General features: G+C 43.1%; 1 protein-coding gene across 5 annotated transcripts in view; it reads left to right on the top strand.

The window, feature by feature from the left end:
- Window positions 1-21,459, top strand: part of OSBPL5 (oxysterol binding protein like 5) — a 190,262-nt gene that overhangs the window by 120,749 nt on the left and 48,054 nt on the right. For all 5 annotated transcript variants that reach the window (XM_052811125.1, XM_052811121.1, XM_052811124.1 and 2 more), the window contains exons 2-6: window positions 2,451-2,607; window positions 8,748-8,821; window positions 11,378-11,437; window positions 20,566-20,646; window positions 21,317-21,418. In XM_052811125.1, the coding sequence (XP_052667085.1) occupies window positions 2,451-2,607; window positions 8,748-8,821; window positions 11,378-11,437; window positions 20,566-20,646; window positions 21,317-21,418 (474 nt within the window). The remainder of the gene's footprint in view (window positions 1-2,450; window positions 2,608-8,747; window positions 8,822-11,377; window positions 11,438-20,565; window positions 20,647-21,316; window positions 21,419-21,459) is intronic.

Below are 21,459 nucleotides of genomic sequence, written 5' to 3'. Positions count from 1 at the left end.
CCTTAATCCAGGAGGAATTAGTTAGGGACCTGCTACGCCATCTGGACACTCACAAATCTATGGGACCTGATGGGATCCATCCAAGAGTACTGAGGGAACTGGCAGAGGTCCTTGCCAAGCCACTCTCTATCATCTATCAGCGTTCCTGGTCAACAGGGGAGGTCCCAGAGGACTGGAGGCTTGCCAATGTGACTCCCATTTATAAGAAGGGTCGGAGGGAGGATCCGGGGAACTACAGGCCTGTCAGCCTGACCTCGGTACCGGGAAAGATTATGGAACGGTTTGTTTTGAAAGCACTCACATGGCAAGTCCAGGATAAGAGGGGGATCAGGCCCAGTCAGCATGGGTTTACGAAAGGCAGGTCCTGCTTGACCAACCTGATCTCCTTCTATGACCAGGTGACCCGCCTAGTGGATGAGGGAAAGGCTGTCGATGTTATTTTCCTAGACTTCAGCAAGGCCTTTGACACTGTCTCTCATGGCATACTCCTTGAGAAGCTGGCGTCTCGTGGCCTGGATAAGTGCACTATTCACTGGGTGAAAAACTGGCTGGATGGCCGAGCCCAGAGGGTAGTGGTGAATGGGGTGAAATCCAGTTGGCGGCGGGTCACAAGTGCTGTTCCCCAGGGCTCGGTGTTGGGCCCTGTTCTGTTTAATATCTTTATTGATGATTTGGATGAGGGAATTGAGTGCACCCTCAGCAAGCTTGCAGACGACACCAAGTTGGGAGGCAGGGTCGATCTGTTTGAGGGTAGGGAGGCTCTACAGAGAGATCTGGACAGGCTGGCTCGATGGGCTGAGGCCAATTGTATGAGGTTCAACAAGGCCAAGTGCCGGGTCCTGCACTTCGGTCACGGCAACCCCATGCAGCGCTACAGGCTTGGGGAAGAGTGGCTGGAAAGCTGCCCGGCAGAGAAAGACCTGGGGGTGCTGGTTGACAGCCGGCTGAATGTGAGCCAGCAGTGTGCCCAGGTGGCCAAGAAGGCCAATCGCATCCTGGCCTGTATCAGGAACAGTGTGGCCAGCAGGAACAGGGAGGTGGTTGTTCCCCTGTACTGGGCACTGGTGAGGCCGCACCTCGAGTCCTGTGTTCAGTTTTGGGCCCCTCACTACAGGAAAGACATTGAGCTGCTAGAGCGTGTCCAGAGAAGGGCAACGAAGTTGGTGAGGGGCCTTGAGCACAAGTCTTATGAGGAGCGGCTGAGGGATCTGGGGTTGTTCAGTCTAGAAAAGAGAGGCTGAGGGGAGACCTTATCGCTCTCTACAACTACCTGAAAGGGGGTTGTAGTGAGGTGGGTGCTGGTCTCTTCTGTCAGGTGGCTGGAGATAGGACAAGAGGAAATGGCCTCAAGTTGAGGCAAGGGAGATTTAGGTTAGATATTAGGAAAAATTTTTTTACTGAGAGGGTTGTCAAACATTGGAATGGGCTGCGCAGGGAAGTGGTTGATTCACCATCCCTGGAGGTATTAAAAAAGCGAGTGGACAGGGTACTCCAGGGCATGGTTTAGGGGGCATGGTTAATGGTTGGACTCGATGATCTTGAAGGTCTTTTCCAACCGAAATGATTCTATGATTCTTACTGCTAGCAAAAGCCCTGCCTCTGGCTGCACATGGGGAGAGAATAAAGCTTGTAACTCAGGAAGGAGACAGTCATAATATCTGTTTGTAACGAGTAAGAAAGAACTGCTTGTTGGGAGGGTATAAAAGAAACCTTTAATTCCAGCCAGGATAGCCTAATGCGTTAGCCAAGTGGTGGTAAAGAGCACAGTACCACCAGGCTCTTGTATGGGGATGCACAGAGGCTTTTGGGGAGACAAATGCTGTTCTTTACCCTCACAGAGCAGCAAGGTTTATCTTATTGATCAAACTGCAAGGCTGATCTAAATGCCATTTTAAAGAAAACTGAAATTATTTATATGTGCTGTAATTGGAAATAAGGGCAGGAATGGCACTGGTGTTATCTCTGCTTGCTGCTCTCTGCAGCCAATGCAGCTGGTCTTCCTCCATGCAGCTCAGATTAAATGTTGATTTTTGCAGAGATGGTGTAACTCTGCTGACACCAATGGAGTTATGTTTATGAAAAAGACTCCAAAACCTTAAAGAAAAACCAAGTGCATTTTAGCTGCTGTGCACTGGATAGACCCAGTGAGTAGCCATTATCGTAGATAGATCCTTGTAGGTAGGAGGAGGATGTTATACTGACTGGATTCACCAAGGAGCAGTGTCCTGCTTCCCTGCAGTTTGCAAATACTGAGTGTCAGCAAATCAGTAATTGTAGCTTCAAATTAATATCACTTTCTTTTTTTTTCTGCATAGCCTTCTGGCACTCTATAAAAAGATCTGGCACACTACATAGGATTAGGCGGCTTTGAAGCAGCGGAGTCATCTGGGTGTGAAACTTTGATTTCCTGTGTCTTGATATGAACTGTTATTTCTATCTTTCCTTTTCAGAAAACCCCCACAGCTCATGCCATGAAGGAGGAGAACTTTCTTCGTCGCAGGTTCTCCCTCTGTCCGGCCTCGTCCACCCCTCAGAAGGTCGATCCTCGCAAGCTGACACGCAATCTGTTCTTTGGGGCCGACAATGACATCTACCCACTCAGCCCAGGTTGGTTTCTGGTGTGTCAGTGCAGAAAGTAGAATGTCTCAGGTGCTTGACTGCAAGTAGATATTTCAGCCTCCTGTCAGGAAACAAAGAGAAACAAGTTAATATGAAAGAGAGAGACAAGCTGTTGCAACACAGGTATTACTGGATTGCAGACAGTGCTGCTTTCATGACGCTATTGTCTTTCTTTGCCATGGTGTTAAGTGGGAACAGAGGGCATCAGAGTTGGGGTTCATAGCGGTTTGAACACTGCGTGGCCTCACATTTCAAAAATGACTGATGTTTTCGGGCACTTCCACTTTGCGGCACTTGATGTGTTTCATCTTAAGCATTGGACTTGTTTAAGATTTACTGGCCCCATTTGCAGATGTTTAATGGCAGGTTTCCCCTCTTCAGATTTAGAGCCCAGGATAAATATTACAAGAGCAGACTTTCCGTGGTTAATGTTCTGTAAATACCTACAAGCACTACAAGTACCAGGAATCTTGACAGGCTGCAGTGAATGGCAGACTGGCTTTAAACATTCTCTTTTTGTCTTTTTTGCTTTGAATTTCCTAGCACCCTTTTTGAAGGAAATAGATCTCATTTTATTGTTTCAGAATTTGTTGCTCACAATAAACATTCATGTCTTTCCTTGATTGCAGTCTGCAAACAATGCTTCCGTTCCAATCTGTAAACAAGTGCTTCAGGGACCAGTCACAAGTTTGTAGAGCTGTCATTTGCAGCTGCCATGTCAGTGCTAAATAATCAAATCTCACAGCACCTTCGTGAGCTCTCAAAACACTGATATCTAGAGAAAGAACATAGCATCTGTCAAAAGGTTTCAGTGTTCATATAGATGTAATACCCCACAGACTCTCTGGGCTTTGCAGATGTAGAGCAAAACCGGGTCTGGGTTTCCTGAGCTAATTGTCTTTAAGTGCAAAGGTTTCAAGGGCCTCCGATTTCACAGGTATTTCTATTTTGGGTGTCTGCTTCAAGGCAATGGGAAGCATATTTTCAGCAGTGCTGACTAACCCTGGCTGTCACTGAGGTCACTGGAAGCTTCAACAACGTTTTGGTAATCAAATTGAAAACAATTTAAAATGGGACACCTAAAATCTCATATATTTCAAACCTGTAGGGACTTCTGAACAGCTAGCTGCCCATAAGTACAGTCCATACAAATGTGTGGTAAGTAAATAGCTGTTTCACTTCTGCTATCCTTGGGAGCTGAAGGGCTAATTTTTCAGGCTGTAGCCACTTCCCCTTGCTTCAGGGAGATGGAGAGCCATAACTTAGAGTTTGCCCATTCTTCAGTTTTTACCAGCATTTTCAGTGCTAAAAAAGTTACTGACTTCCTCACAGAGGTATTTCAGTGCTGTAATATTTCAGAAACCAGGGAAAGTTGAGGGTTTCAGCGTGGAGGAGGTAACTGGAAGAGTTTGTCTCTTCCTCAACCTCCCCACCACCTTGTTTCTCCTCGATCCCTGCTGGCAGCCGGACCAAACAGCCTTTGCTGGGCTCAGCAGAACAAGTGCCTTGAGCCACGCTGGAGCTTCTGTTCTGCTGCACAGTTCTCCCAAGTAACCTCCAGCACTGGCGTCAGCGAGGGCGGTAGCCCTCTGTATTGCAAAGGGAGAGCATAGGCCAAAGAGTTTGTAAGAGAATATTCCTTTTAAACAAACAGAAGTTACTGCTTCAGCCAGGGGATTTCTTGCAAAGAGTCTGTGTTTTTGTCTATCCTTACACTTTTTTTTACTCCATTTCTTTCCTGGTCCCCACAGAGCTGCCTTGTCTCTTTGTTTTCCTCACATTTCCTGTAAGAATTAACTGTCATTCTTCACATTCAGTTGCCATTTCCCGTGGTGGGCTCACCTTTCACTCCTTTGCTGCTGCTTCTGCCTTGTTTTCCTCTGAGCCTTGTGTGCTTCCTTCCCACCTTCTCCCATCCCTCTGAAGGATGCTGCTATCACCAGAGAAGCCACAGGTCTATATCCATAAGCTGCATATGCACAGTATTTCTCTGTCCCCATTTTTCTCTGTTGTTTTACGTGAACTTTCAGTTCTCGAGGCTTTTCCAGTGGTCAGTGTTTTGCTGCCTGACCCCAGCAGACTTTCTTTATGAGGCCACTGGACCAATCGTGTTGGGTGGGTGCTGTGGGCAGTGTAGGCAGCAAAGCCCAGTGATTTCCTGCCAGGAATTTGGTTGGTTGCGAGGTGGCTGGAGCTGCAGGTCTCACAGCACCAACACCTAGGATTAGCCCTCCAACAACAAAGGTGCGCAAGTAAATAATTCAGTGAGAAGGGAGTGACAGACTTTACACCTCAGGCAAGCTATGCCATGAAGATTCAGTTCAGCAAGAGGATTTTTTTTGAAAGGAACCATATGGGAAATGCAGAGGGCACTATCTGAAATAACACTTTGGACTTTTTGCCTCTTGCTTGCATACAAAAATGCTAATGATTCTGGTAACTAAAAGAAATTTGAGGAAGACATTTTCTTTTTATAGGAATTTCACAAACTAGAGAGACATCATGAATTCATGTTCCTTGCCGATGTCTGTCTTTCACTTAGCAATAAGGAGAGAGAATCTTTATTTTCCCTTTCAGAGGGTAGGAAGTGTATTGAGGGAGTAGCTAAAAGAACTTTTAGAGAATCTCTCTTTTTGACTAGGCTGCGAGATCACACAGTGTCTTTAAATAAAAATTTAGATTAGCTTATCTGCATCCTAGGAGGTGCACTTTCATGAATACAGGAATTTTACTGTGATAGATACATGGAGCTAAATTTCAGTCTGATGTACACATTGGGCCATGTGGTTGATATTTACAGCAGTAACGGGTTTTATTCGTGATAGTTTTGCCACACATCAGAGCCTGTATTTCCTCTTGTAGTTACCCAGATACTTTATCAGAAAGCCTATAAAATAATAGTTCATGCTATGTGGAGCTAATCAGGAATTCCTCAATAAGCCAGTAACTATGCTTCCCGTTACCATTGATCAGTCATGCTTGCTGCATCATTCTTTATAAAGGGGAAAGGCAAGTGCACCTGTAGGATTGATGCCCAGCAGAAAACTGAAGAAAAGGAATAGTTACTGTTCTGGAAAGGAACTAAATATTTATTTTTCCTGTGCATGACAGTAATGGGATAAAAGAAGGTATCAGTAATTCTACTCTGTAACTGCCAAGACTGGAGTGTTGGCAGTTTTCTTCACAATGTGATGAAGGCTGTTTGCATAAGCACGGCTGATTCCCTTCCCAAAATCTTTTTCGTTATTTGGTGCAAAACTTTTGGGTTACTTTGCGGAGGACCCTTCTTTGCATGCCCTGCTAGCAGCCAGCACTTCAGGTCAGAAGAGATTCAGCTCTATTTCTGTTGTGGGCATTATGTTTTCTTGATCAGGGAGATAAGAACTTCAGCTTCTATAGCCAGTTAATATTTAGCGTCTTTCATGTTTTAACCACCAACAACCTGTAGCTGGTTTCCTATTTATTTTCTCGAGGTGGCTATGTCTGTTGTGCTCTCGGTAGGACTCTTGCTTTTGGGCTTTCTGTGCACTTAACTATGTGTGCAGGTTTTTGAGAAACTTGCACATCATTGCAATGAAGTTTGCTTTCCAAACAAGGGCTGGCACTCTCCTTCCACATGGCTGCAGCAAGTCTGCTTGAGACAGACAGCAAAGATAGCTCTCCTCCGAAAACCAGCCTTTCCCTCACAAGTGCCAATAGGCTTAACAAGTTTGGCATAAGAAACCAGTATATGGTGCTCCGTAAACATATCTTATGAATCCTTGTAAATGATATGGTAAGAGTGAACCGTTGCATGTTTCCATTTTTCATAATACTGTGTGAGCAGGATGGTCCAGAACCTCAGGAACAGTGAAAATCTCATTATTCAGGTGCAAACCCTGTTAACTGTATTACTGAGAGAAGGCAGAAATCTCTCATGTCCAGGTTTTTGGTATGGATACCAGCTTGGAGTTAAGCTTTCTTTAAGAAATAAGGCATAATAAAGAATGGATGTGAATTCTGTTATGCTAATAGACACCATTCCCTCGGAGTAGGCAGCAGCTGATTCCCATTAACTTTACTTGAACTTTTAGGCCATATGTTATTTTCCCATACATACGCTGAAAAAACTCTTAATGGGAAACAAGTGCAGCAGCTACATGGCTTTGTGAGGTTATTCCAACCTCCTATGCCTCTGTCAGGGAGAGTTGGGCTATAGAGAGGAAAGCACCATCAGAGAAATAAAAAGTATGGAGGTAACAGGTTCTAATCCATGCACAGCAGTGCTTATGGCCATCCCACTTGTCCTGGTAGCACAAGTGGACTGTCAAATATCCGGCCACTCGGGATTTTCTCCTGCCCATGGACATTAGGTTTCCACGTGCATTATTTAGGGCTCAGTGTTTCAAGGGGAGGAGTGACAGTTAAGAAACTAGGTTAAGATATAGGTTCCCTGTTGTCGCACTGCCTTCCTGTGTGACTGCGTAGGTCCTTCCTCTGCTTCAGTTCCCCACACAAGCAATGCACGTGCTGTCCCTCTTCTCCCAGGCTTGGAACTGTTTGCTTTCTCTGTCAGCACGGCTGTGTGCACGTGGCACAGCGCAGCACTATGCCACGGGGTGAGAAACACATCTGAAACCCCCACCACCCTTAGTCACCATGTGGAAAGTTGAACACCTTCTAGGAACAGTTGTCCCACAAAACCTTTTCTTAAATTTAAGAGTCGATACCATAAACTGCCTGCTGATGCCTGTAAAAAGGGCATGGTTTTTGTCCTGTCTCTTTACCAGTGAAAAACTCTGTAGCATAGTTGCAGTTCTGGTTATAATGGGACGTGCTTGTTCTCTCACATGTCCCGTAATGGAAGTGCAGAACATGGCCAGGAGTATATTTATTTTTTAATAAGCTTCCGTGGCTGGCTTTTCTAATGGTGCTTGGCTTCTTAAATGGCTGCTCTGAAAACTCCAGGGGACATTATGTTTTCTGACACATCTGTGGCAACTTCTGCTGACTTCAGGAGAATCAGGATTTTCCTTGGTGGTTTTAGATTTGGTGGTGTTTCCAAGACTGGCCCACACAATGTTTAAAAGCATTTTTAACAGTTCCCATGTTTGCAGTGTGCTACAAATGGATTATATTTCACTGTTTCAGTGGTTCTTTACTGCGTCCAGTATTCTGAAGCTCTGACTGCTAACAATTTTGAGAAAAAAACTACATTGCAATTGGATAACAATGACTGTCTTGGCACTAAAAGCTAGTCTCATCAGATGCTATTTTTTGGCTTTTTTTAATGGAAGCTCTATGCTTTCTTTTACTGTAAGGACATGATTACAGTTGGCAAAAAACAGCATTTGTCATTACATTTTATTGCTTGGACTCACACACTCATACTACTATATAATGTGTATAATGTACTGCAAGTTTAGTATATTCAGGTACTGGAAATATAGGTCTACAATGATTGTAAAATACCATAGTGACAATAAATACTACTTGCTAATTGAAAATGTTTCTTATTTTAACAAATACTTTGGTCACAAGACATTGATCTTCTGCAGGTTTTTTTCTAATTTTGTTTTACTAATTATGTCTAGATGGTGTTCTGTCTCCTGTAATGTTTTATGATCATGCTTATTATTTGTCAAACAAAGTGTACTGTCAAGTGCATCTGTGTACAGTTGCCAGATACTGACCAAGGAGGATAATGTATTGAATAGCTGCTTATTAACTGAATTCCATTTATTATTTGCATTGAATGAGGCATGGGGTATGTAAGAAAAGAACAGACTGTGGTAATGTAATTAAAGACTGCATCATAATGCAGACACAGAAGGGAGCTGATTAAGGATGCATAAGTAATCTTATTTCTGTTTTTTTCCAGCCTTCATATGCTGGACTTTGCAACCATCATGTTGGTTTACCATGGTGTTTTGAGACCTAACTTTTAAGCCATACTTGTTGCATAGCCCAAGCATGTTGATCCAGGCTATTTCAAGCTCTGCAATATCCCTCTCTGTGATCCTGGTGTGCCTGCTCCTGCTCATGACAGCTTCTCTTGCTTGCTGTTAGCAGTAGCCCTTCTAACGCCATGAGTAGCCATAGTTTTGCACAGGATTTCTCTGTTTCTGAATCACATTTATTTGTTGCAGGAAAAGACGTGGAAGGAAACAGCCCGTCGGCACTGAAGGATGAGACACCACAGACTCCAAACTCCATTAGTAAGGTACTGTGGGATAGGGATCCATCCCTAGTCTTGCTTTCATTTCTTCTCAGGCTGTTATTAATCATTCTTACTCTCTTTTTTTTAAAGTCATTGAGAAAGCCTCTCCCTCTGTTCCTGCAGGAACTGTGTGTGCATGTTTCGAGAGAAAGAAAATGAGTGTTTTTGCATGGTTGGGATGACAGAGAAGCCCACACTTTCCTCTGACTTGATAGCACCTACCACAGAAGAACCCTGTTAATTTGGGCCTCATTTGGCAGTGTAATTAGATACGAATAATTATGGTTGAAATGTTGATTTTGTCAGCAGAGGTGTCTCCTGCTGTTCCTGATCAGCAACCTTAATTGTTTTGGAAGAGAAAGCTGTAATATTTAGTGTAGTGCACAGCATCCGAAACTGTGAGTCGAGATCCTGGGAGAGAGCTCTGGGGATTGGTGTGACAGGAAAGGAACGCAAACTAACCAACTGTTGTGGTTTAACCCCAGCCAGCAACTAAGCCCCACACAGCCGCTCACTCAGTCCCCCCTGGTGGGATAGGGGAGAGAATCGGAAGAGTCAAAGTGAGAAAACTCATGGGTTGAGATAAAGACAGTTTAATAGGTAAAGCAAAAGCCGCACGCACAAGCAAAGCAAAACAAGGAATTTGGTCACCACGTCCCATCAGCAGGCAGGTGGTCAGCCATCTGTAGGAAAGCAGGGCTTCATCACACATAACGATGACTTGGGAAGACAAATGCCGTAACTCCGAATGTCCGCCCCTTCCTTCTTCCCCCAGCTTTATATGCTGAGCATGACGACATATGGTCTGGGATATCCCTTTGGTCAGTTGGGGTCAGCTGTCCCAGCTGTGTCCCCTCCCAACTCCTTGTACACCTGCAGCCTGCTCACTGGTGGGATGGGATGGGAAGCAGAAGAGGCCTTGACTCTGTGTAAGCGCTGCTCAGCAATAACGAAAACACCCCTGTGTTATCCACTCTGTTTCCAGCACAAATTCAAAGCACAGCCCCATACCAGCTACTATGAAGAAAAGTTATTGTACCCCTGCCAAAATCAGCATATTTTCCACCCCTTATTCCATACCATCTACATCATGCTCAGGTTCCACACTATCCAATACATCATCATTAACCCCTACCACCCTTCCCATCCTTTGATATAATACACAGATATCATTCCCTTAGTCTATGGAGCACCCCTGTAAAATGTCCATAAATGTCCACAAATGTTCACAAAATGTCCATTGAGTTCATTTAGTCCATGACTTTGGGCTCCATCTGTTATGGTGGTCACTCAGGACAGGAGAGGTGGTGTGTTACATGGAGTTACTGTGCATCAAAGCCAGCTCAGGGTGGGTCACTGCTGCACTTGTACTGCTTCTTGTAAGACTTGTCCTCCACAGATTCGGGTGGCTCCTGCTATAGTAATTCCTATAACATGCAACTCAAATCACGGGTTACAACAATTTCAAGGTATTTCCATTACAGTCTCCACCCCTGGTCCCTTTGGGCCAGGTTATGGGGTTTAACATTGCAATGAACTCCTCCCCTTGCTCCTAGCCTGGCTAGCAACAAGGGGTTCCTGCTATAGTAATTCCCATAACATGCAACTCAAATCCTGGGTTACAATTTAAAGGTATTTCCTTTACAGTCTCCACCCCTGGTCCCTTTGGACCAGACCATTGGGTTTAACATTGCAATGAACTCCTCCCCTTGCCCCTCCTCCAGCTTAGACTTATCCACTGACTGTGGTCCCTTAGGGGTATACCTGCTCCATGTGGAGCCTTACCTATGAGCCACAGCCTCTCCAGGGGTGTACCTGCTGCAGCATAGACTTATCTACAGGTACAGTCACTTTGAGGTGCACCTGTTCCAGCGTGGCCTTATCCATGGGGCACAATGCCTTCAGAGATAAACCTGCTCCAGCATGGCCTTACCCACAGCCACAGTCCTTTCAGGAGTGACCGTGGTCCAACATGGCCTTACCCATTTCCTGAACACAACATTTCCATCTAGCCTGTTATGGAGAAGTGAAACTGGATCTAAAGGCTCTGGATCTGGTTGTTCAAAACCTGGCTCTACATCTACAGTTACTGAGTGCCTGGGTTTGATTTCCTGTAGAGATGGAATCAACCTTATAAATTAGATCTGGCTTTGAGATTCATGTATGGGCTTTTTTGGCTGTGGCTCTGTAACATGTTTCTGGAGGGTAACTAGAAATAGAAGCAAGGCCTTTTAATAAATTTTTAACTAAATTTATTCAACTATGAAGCTATAAAATGCAAATGACACCAACTGAAATGAAAATGTAACATGAAGGAAGCAGCTACAGACAAGTGATTTTTTTAAAATACATGAAAATAGGCTCTGCATCTTCAAATACATTTGGCTGTGCTTGCCTGGAGCTTGCAGGTTGTTCTGCCAGGATGTCCTGGCAGAGGTCAGCACAAGGAGGTGGCAATGATTGGAGCTTTAGGACTATGCAACAAGGGCTCGTGTACATGTCCTCTGCTATTGCTGGAACCTGGCAAGCTGCAAACCGACCTTGGTTTTGCTTTTTCAGGCAGGTTCCTCACGGAAACCCAGCCTCCCACTTCTGGCAGCAGAGAAGCCCAAGAACCAGGTAACTGCATCCAGGGCTTTATCAGATGTTTTGCACGCCTTACAAGGACTAGTGTTAAATTCCCAATGACTTGGGAATGTAAAGAAGAAGGACTTTTTCTGGACAGGACAACTCAGAGCACTAAAATGCTGTCCAAAAGGGAGTTTGATTTCTGAGATGCAGGATGAACGTAAGAGTAGGAATGTATTTATGAGAGGTATCTGGATGAGAGCATGCCTCAGCTGTGTTTTCCCAGCCTCAGGGCCTGCCTTGCTGTTTAGTCTCCTACAGGTGTGTTTTGGAAAGGTGAAGCACCCTTGGAAGATTTGGGTGCCCACTTAGATTTCTGCCATGCTTTGTGTGCACCTGGGAGGTGTTGGTGAGTCTCTCCTTGACGGTGTCAAGAGCAGTTATTAAGGAGAGATAAGAGAAAATGCACAGCATGAAACAACTGCATCAGATTTGTGCTTCAGAACAAATGGGGGTCTGAACCTGGACACAAGCTTTGCTTTCACCAACCCAAGACTTTGCTTTTACAATAGTCAAATTCGCTCTGAAACACCAGTGGACTAAAAGCAGATATGAGGACCCCAAAACACCAAACTTCAGCTTGCCTACTCATTTTCAGTGTTGCAGGCAATTGCTTTGGCTACTGAATGGGGCAGAGCTAGGTTTTTCTTTCCTGCCTGAATGTTCTGCTTAGACACATAATGTTTGATTCAGCAACTTTCTACCTCACTGGACCTGTGCTGTAGCGCCTGTCATTCTCACTTCATTCTGCTTCGCCTTGCTGTGTTGTACACTACCTTGTTCTTCTCCAGCCACGTAACTTTTCTTCTGTCTTGCTTTGCAGTGGCAGTGGCAGTAGGGAGTCTCTATTGTGAAATGTCTTGTACCTTAAAAATTTAGGCAAACTGGTAGTCAGTTTGCTTATTATTTCATTTTTCACGTCCACTCAGGTCTAAGGCTATAAAATGAAACTGCACTGTCAGGTGTCCAGAACTGTAAGTAGGGATGTGTCACAGTATTTCAGTTTAAAAATAAATAGTGATTCCACCTACTTGAACCAAAGGAAAGAGTGTGTGCTAATTGGGTCATGTTTAGACTCCTGATAGCAGGGGGGGAAACAATTTTTAGAAACCAAACTGTGGGGTGTACAGGTTTAATTAATGGATTCAGAAGTAAATGTTCTAGGTTACAGATCCAGGCCATGAATACTTACGCTTCTTTTGGCACAGTAGATATAACAAACCTTGTTGGAAATCAGTGTTCCTTCAGCAGCACTATTTTGATGTACCATACCACACTGACTTTTTTCACCCAGTAATGAGAAGGAAAGGAAAGCTAGTCGAGTGATTCAGTCCCTGGACTGGGGCTTGGGGGGCCTTGAATTCCCAGCTCTGACTTGGAGTCCCTGCATTTCCCCAGGCAGATTAACGGCATTTCTGTTTCACATCTTCATCAGTGAGATGGAAACATTTCTACATTTTGTTCACTCAGGCCATATCCACACTGCATGATGGAGCAGTCTGCAGGTTTCCCAGGTTAGCAGACACCAAGCAGAATATCTCATAAAACCCCTGTAAACATCTGTGAACTTGTGAGCTGTGAAGCCGTTTAACTGCAACCACACTACCCTATGCTCATAGGTGGACTACTAGTCTATGTCTGAGATGTGAACACATCCCAATCTGTATCTGTACAGACAGTAAAATATTTGATGCTGGAACATGTGCTGCAACACAGTGTGTTTGTGCAGTTCTTAGCAATGTACATTTCTGATTTCAGTTGTGACTTCTCACCCCAAATTTTATTAAAACAAATTTAAGGCACGGTTCAGCTACATATTGCATTGCTAACTTTCCTGCAGCATATTTTCTCCTGTTTCATTTTTTAAGTGGAGTCTCTTTCATCTTCTTTTTCAAGGGGAAAAAAAAATAGCTTATCTATTTCAGATTGTTTCTCATGTTAGTTTCTCTCTTTCTTAGAGCCTTTTAGCCTTGTTTTCTGGGACCAGTGCTTATAGTGGGGTGTGAAAGTATCATAGAACTGTCTCTAAGCCTCAAGCTTGTCTCTGCAGCCAGGTAGTACAGTTAGCACACGCCTGATAGTGACAGGAGATGCCTTTCTCTCATTTTGTGCCTCATTTGGCACTGTTAACATCCTTTAAGGCACCTTTTATTGCAGTATGCAGTGTTGCATTTTCCCTTTCTTCCCTTCCTATGCTTACCTATTTATTCTACTGGCTGGAGAGCAGCTGGGGTCTCTTTATGCATGCAGAGACCACAAAGAATTGAAGTGTATTTTAAGGGATAGTCAGAAAAATCTTGAAGCTGGCACTCAGTGGTACTTCACTCTTTTCAGTCCCCTACTGATGCCACAATGAACTCTAAAATTATCACATTGTAGAAGCGTGGCTGTTGCGTGCACAGTTATATGACATATGAGAGGGCAAAGCTTAGATTGCTTTCTTCATCGTGAATGAGTTTTTCTACATGCTTGAATTGTTCAAGTCTTTGTTGTGTGATTTGTAATCTGAAATATGAATCTAAGTGGCTGCTAGAAATTTATTTTAGCTGTAAAGTAGTTTGAAACAGCTCATACCAATCACTTGAGATATAAGCTACAACTCCGATGCTGTTTCAAACTCATCCTTCTAGATCCATGAATCATGTTCTTAACCTCTGACTTAATTCCAGCCATGGTTACATTCAGGAATATCATAAAAGATCATTCACAACTCTGGCAGCCTACAAGGGTACCTTTCCTTCTGTTCTGCCTTAGCTAGCAAACTGAGGAATCGGTTGTCAGAGAGATCCAGATGTTGCAGGAATCACCTCATAGAGGCTCAGGAGCAAAAGTTCCCCTGTGCGTGCTAAGCACAGTTTTATAGGAGAACCTGGCCCTTCCAGGTGATGGTATGCTTCACTGGACCCTTGCTGGCTTTTCATTACTGTACTTTATGCTGTCAATGTCGTGGATGGAATTATTTTGGAGCTAGTTGTCTCTATCAAGACTTACATTCAGTTCCTGTGCCCTGGCTCCGGTACACCCTGCTTCTTCAATTCCGTGTGCAGCTTTTTAGGGTAATCACTGTTGTCCACAGAGGGCTTTGCAGCTGATTTCAAGTGAGCAGAGATGTAGCCTGGAGTATCCTGGGAAAATCACATAGAAGAGGGGTGGGATTTTGCACTCAGGCAGGAAACATGGAGCATCCCTAATTTGTGTAGGTGCATACAAGCCCTGAAACTCCCAGGTGCCTCACAGAGGGGAAGGTAGACAGTAGTAACTGTTCGCCTACAGAAATGAATTTTCAAAGTTGTTAACTTTGGGTAAGCCACAGCAGTCCTGTCATGTCACCTTGAGTCACTGGTGATCATAATTCCTTACTCTAGTGTTTCTGATAGGGGAGGTGAGGGTAAATGGAGGTGCTAAAATTGAAATTATTTATTAAACAATTTAGCAAAGCATATTTTAAGCTGAAAGTCCAATTGTTTTTCATTGCTTACTTTATTCATTTGTTTAAATTCAGGCTAGGAACAAAAGCTATGCCTATAGCTAGAGGGGAAAGCAAAGCTTTGCTTCAGATTTCTGCTTAGCACTACAACTGTATCAATCATGTGAAACAGCATCTATCTCAGTGTGCAACTTCCCATCTCACCTAAAATGTTGTTTAAATATTCTTAACGTGGAGAATGTTCTTCCCACAGAAGGCACATTTAAATGATCAAATAGAAATCCCATGAGGTCTGTGACTTTAATTACTGTAATCTGACGCAATGGAGCAAAGCATTCCACTAAACAGTAGTATAGCTTGATATGTGGAGTTGCTTGGATAGCTGAATTTCACCAATGATTTTCCCCAGATATTGCTGTCGTGTCAGCTATTTATTTGTACAGGCTTTTCAATTTGTGCTAATCATTGTGCTGTTTCAGTGTTATAAACACAGTTGCTGTGTCTTTGTAACTTTGTTGAAATAAGAGGGATTTTTTTTTTTTCTTTTTGCAAACTAGAAAGGTTTAGGTGAAGATTATTCAACTTGCTGTAAAGCAGCACATTAATTGAAGGGTAAACTTTCCTAATGCAAAGCTTGTTTGTCAGTAAGAATCATTTCACTGACTACTGTGCTTTGGATGAGCTGTTAATTCACAACAAAATAAAGAAGTTTTTAAAAAGAACTGTTTATAGTAAACTGAAAACAAAATTGTTTAAATGTGATTGAGATATCTGTGAATATTCACATCAGTAACAAGAAGCTCTTCACTTCTAATGTTAAACCCAGCTTTTCCATGTTTATACTACTTCAGGAACTTCTGTTTAATTTATTTTATTTCTGCAGTAATACAGATCTGTAGCAATTACATGTGGAAAAGATACTGGAGAAATTACATGTGAGCAAGGATGTCTTCCATGTGATGACTATTTTTGCTTTTGTGAAACGTAACTTATGACCCCAGCTACTTTTGTTCTGCCTTCAAATTCCCATCTGATTTTGTCTTTCTCTCACTTGGATGCAAAGAAGAAAAAAGAGTGACTTGTAAGCTGTCACTGCTGTTCACGTGCAGACCGCAGCTTGAGAATGGCTTTATTTAAATGTTTCTGATTTGGAATAATTCTGTCTTTTTGTCTCTCATTACACATTTTTTGTGTTCGTCCTGCGCAGCAAGGATTGCTTGCGCTAAACAACAGGATATTCCTCCTGATGTTATCCAAGGCACAGTGTGCTGATGCGCTGGCATCCTCCACACCACAGTCCATCACGGCCTGTTTCTCTGTGAAATGATTTGGTTCCTCTTGGAAATGAAGTCACCAAAAAGATACTGGATCAGAACAGCACCATTGTGAGGACTCTCTCTGCTCTTTTACTAAGCCTAGCAGAAGTGTAAGGGTATTGTGATAACTGCTAACAATCAGCAGTGGATCTCCAGAGCTTCATGACTGAGATGAAAGTGAACAGAAACTTAACTGGGATAAAAAGCATGTCTCTGAGTACAGTAAAGCCTGTTGTCAGCCGGCAAGGTCATCACTCAGTCCTGGAAAGGACAGATCTGGTTAGAGGACTAGAGAGGCACAACAGTTTCTTACCCCTGCAAGTGCTGCTGCATGCCCTGGTAAAAGTTTTTGGCAGATTAACAGTCTTCTCTCCTTATAATTATGAGAACCAGTATATGGAAAACATACCTATTGCTTTCTTATTAGAATATTCCAGTGGGTTTTTTTAATTTTAAAAAGGACACCAATTTCCTACCCTCCCATTGTACAAAGTCTCATCTCTCGTTAATATCGTTCACAGGTTGCTGCAGAGAGTGGGGGCCAGATTCTGATATCCTGCACAAGCATTATCCCAGTGTCATTGAAAGATTTGCTGTGATGACAAATGGCTTCTCTTAGTTTTCTGTCAGGCTGAGAAAGGCAGGGCAATAGAAGGACATCATTAAATGCTCTTGATGTGTCTTAGCAATGTAAGGTCCTACTATATCTTAGGGATCTTTAGAGCTGATGGCCCGGTTTTACTGAATCTTATATATCCCATGAGGTACAATCAAAACTATTAAGACAGATTCATGTAAAAGCATGAAATTATATTACTTCAAGTCACTTAGCAGGTTAAACCTGGAGGAACTGTACGTTGCTATCAGCAGCATGGGGGCCTATGGTATGCAGTCCTGGGGCCTTAGATCACACCTTTCCTGTGAAAAGGCAGGAACTTTAAACCCAGAAATGCAATGCTTTTCACTCTGTAGACCTGGAAATCACCTGCAAGCAAACTGCTATTTGGGATCTGTGATGTTGCATCCTCATAAGCACAACAAGAAGCAAAGTTGGCAGGGAGAAGCACTCAGTTTGCCTTGTTAAAAAAGTAACTGGGGAACAGCGTCAAGTTTCCAAAACCAGAAGTCCTAGGTCAGGCACATCTGAAAGCTTGTCCATGGCTCCTGATTAAAACCATGGCTAGGTTTTAGTAAAATTTTCTCTCTCTTCATAAAGCTTAGTCATTTTATAACCATCTCGGGGAGCTGTGCTATCTGTCACACAGCTGGTACATCACAGTTTTTGGGACATGGCAGCACAGATATTTATTTTCCCATGCCTAGAAATTCTTATGTAGGCAGTGAGGGACTTATGCTACTGCTTCTTTCTCATCCATTCTTAAGCCTGCCTTAGTGTGCACCATCCCTGTGACCATGTTTCCCTTTACAAGCAAGGTTAGCAAATTCATCATGTCTGGATGGAGCTCAGACATAGGGGAGGCAGTGCCTGAAGGAAGCAGCACAGTGGTTCAGGAGCCCACCACAGCAGCCTCCAAGGCTGTTAATCCAGCTGCTTTGACCAAGTGAAAGACCAGTTTGTAACGATTTTGGACACGTTTCACTGTGTTTATTGAGCTCCTAAAGGCTATGGTGGTGTAAGGGGAGATTATCCCTTCATCCACTGTTGGGTGCCGTGGCTTTGTAACATGCATAGCAGTAGTGGCTGGCGTCGGGCATGCGGTGTCCTTGGTCACGGAGCTATGAGTCAGCTCTCCTGAAGAGACAGAATCAATGTCTCTCAGTGTTAACGTCCCAGGGTTGCAGTCTTGTGGTTGCTTAACTCTATTTTTAGCATGACCCAGAGGGACTCCGAGGAGGAGGCAGGTGTGGCTGGTAGAGCAGTGAAAGTGCCTCTGTCTGTGTTAATGCCGGTTCCCCATGAGCAGCAGATTTAGGGCTCAGGTTTGCATGGTTTGTGGTGGTTGTTGGAAGCTTTTCTGTATTCATCTTCAGGTAAATTTCCTCAAGCCACATGAGCTTAGGGGCCAAAATTTTATTCTTTATATAAGATGTAATTGTCTAGACAGCAAGCGACTGTAGCTTGTTTTAATTAGTTAGGCAAAAAGCATTCATTATATCCTGATGATCTGCAGACACCTGAGCAGGATTTCCTTTTTTTCGGGGACATCTGTGCTTTTTCTGCTTCTCATGCTGGCTAATGAGGAATAGTACGCAGTGTTTCTCTCTGTGTCTGATCTCTCGGACTGGAGGGAGTGAAATTACCAATAAACAGTTGGCTCATAGTTGTATCTCAAGGACAGGACATTCTCCCTCCTAATTGGGAGAAAGGGGGAGAATTCTTCTGACCAGTTTCAGAGGACACACGTCTCAAATCATGAAAGCATAATCTCCTAATAATTCCAAAGGATTCTTGCTCAGAGACACTTAAGCACTTGGAAACGTTTCCTCATAAAGAAGCTTGTAGCATATCTCCCAAATGTCTACCACTGCCCTTTGAAATGTGACAAAGACCCTGTGGGCACAGTTCTCTGCTCAGACATCATATCTGTGCAGTGGTCCCCACCATAAATCTTGTGGTTTTAAAGTGAAGTCCCATGTGCCGAAACACAAAATGTGCATCAGAGACGGCATTGCAGGTAGAGGAGGCAGGCTTAGCTTTCTATTAAAAGAAAAATGACAAGTATTGAATAGTTTGCAGGCGTCCAAGACCTGGCATTTTCTTTGAGTGGATCCAATGCCAAGTTGACTTGTAAACTGGACAGTCAGATCAGGGACTTCATTGGTCTTTATGCGCCATCGCAGAGTTTTCATTTCTGTATTTATTCTTAAGTATCACATGTAGCTTTGTTTTTAGTGAAAGACTACTATAAGGGTATATGAGAACAAGTAATAGGTTCTACAGTGACCCTGGCTCTGTTGCAGATGGCACCTTCTGCCCCTAATTTTTAATCCTGCATCACCCACAAAGAGTTTTGCTCAGTTGAGCATGCACCCTTATTTCCCATTTTTGCTCCTGCCACAGTCTCCAAAGCATAGTTGATGGCCTGTTTGCTGTGATCTGGTCATGTATTTGTGTGGTTTTATCCAAGTCATGTGAAAAGGACTGATCTGTCTGTCATTAAATATTTTCCTGCTTGCATAATGTTCAGGATGGTTTGTGGCTATAGTAGCCAGAGAGGTTTCTGTGTCACTGGGAGGGAAAAAGAAAGTGGGTCTCTCAAAACTGAAGGCGCTGTAAAACAATTACATCAACTCATGACATAAAGGAGAGATAGTCTGAGAGCCCAGTGGGTTTGTTTCACATCATAGCAGTGAATTTATAAATGAGAACTATATTTGATACATTTTTTCCTTAGTACAGCTCATTTTTGTGTCATACTCATTAAATCAAGGTGGCCAAGGGCTGAGCTTTTTTATAAAACTGTCATGCATAAGTAGGAGAGACAGTGCCTGACCCCGAAAGATCACAGTCTGAATGCATCAGACACTTGAAAGGTTGGAAGGAAAAGAGGTACAGAGAGAGGAAGTCATTTCCCCAAGGTCACATAAAAAGCAGGAGAGTTCAGACTATACCATAACTCTCACGCCACTAACCCTCCCCAGGTTTTGGACAATTTGCTGGCAGTACCTATCCAAGTAAGGGTCCTCGTCGTGAGTTGGGCTCCAGAGAGCTATACTCTTTAAGCGTACATTAATTTGGGAACAGTAACATTGTGACCATGTCTAACAAAAGTAAAGCATTTTTTCAGCCCATCAGCACAATCATGAGATCAGTCTGTAGCCTCTGAAAATTAATTTAAACAGCACTGACACTATCAAACATGATTTGAAGTGACTGTGTATTTTGTGCCTTGCTTCACGAGGCCAAGATGATGATGATTTCCTGTATTATCTGTAACATGATTAGGTCATTTCTTGCCCACTCATGTTTCTGGACATTTCAGCCAGGGCAACAGTCATTGCCAATATCAATTCTAGTTCTGAAATATCTATACCAGCTTCCCCATAATTTTTATTCCAGTAATTGAAATGCTTTCAGATCTGAAAAGAGATGGGCAGTTTTCAAAATTAGGAATAAGAACAGGGGTTTGGCGTTTTGGTTTTGTTTTTTTTTTTTTTTTTTACCAAGATTAATGTCTGCATGGGAGAAATATGAAGAAAATTTGGTGGGGAATTTTCCAACTATGAATATAAAAAGAAAGTTTGGACTGCACTGCAAATATGCATTTTCTGTGCCTGCCTAGTGTTCTGCTGCTGAAGTCTGCAATCAGCTCTTTCATGGATTCCTGGAAGTTACAAACCACTCTTCATTAGAGCATAACTTGAACTTCTTCATGTTAACACATTCCTATTTCCTCTCTCCCTCTTTTTTTTAGATCGAGTATAAGCTTTGCAATGGGTCTGACAAAGAGTGTGTGTCTCCCACAGCCAAATTCACGAAGAAGGAAACACTAAAGGTATGTGCAAAAGCAGCCAAGTCAGCATCAGCTGACTTCCTTTTACAAAACAAGTAGTACCTTCCAAACAAACCATTGGGAACTACTCTGAGTCATTTCCCAAGACCCAGAGAAGCCTCTGACTATTCTAGGAATCATTATAGGCCAAAGGCATTTACAGGCTTTATATATATAGGATTAGATTATATATTGCAAACAGAACAAATCAGTGTAATTATTTCACTCTATTCGTATGTTCCAGAGTCATTAGGTACCTCAAGAGGATTGTAATCCTTCATTGGTCTTGTTGGAAGGGTATGCCTAGGCAATCTGAGCAAATTATTGTTTGAATACTTGCTTGTCTACCAAACCAAAAGTATAAATAATTTGGTTTGGATGAAATTAGATTTAATCTCTTTAATTTGAGGGGTGGGGAGGACTGGGGTATTCAGCCTCTTTCCATTCCCCCCAAAGAAAAGCCAAATTAGATTATGTTTAGTGGAACTTCAGGAGCAAAGAAAATACCTGCTATCTCATTATGTTTTTGTTCTTCCTTGTGCTCATTTCTGGGGAACCTGTGCTGGGTCAAGTTCTAGCTGTGCTATACATAGCTGTCCTTAATGCATTATGTTCTTTCCTCCCCAAAAGAGGCCATGATTACAGCTGCTATATTTTCTCTGTTGTCAACCAGGTACAGAAAAAAAATTACAGACAAGAGAAGAAAAGAGCTACCAAACAACTCTTCAGTGCGCTAAAGGATCCCAGTGTAGTGATCACAGCAGACTGGCTGAAGGTATTTAATACAGACCATCACTTCTGAGGCTGTAGGAAAAA

The sequence above is a fragment of the Harpia harpyja genome, chromosome 16, assembly GCF_026419915.1.
Source record: "Harpia harpyja isolate bHarHar1 chromosome 16, bHarHar1 primary haplotype, whole genome shotgun sequence".
NCBI classification, from domain to species: Eukaryota; Metazoa; Chordata; class Aves; order Accipitriformes; family Accipitridae; genus Harpia; species Harpia harpyja.
The sequence above is the reverse complement of the archived record's forward strand: the minus strand, read 5'-3'. Positions and strand labels throughout refer to the sequence as shown.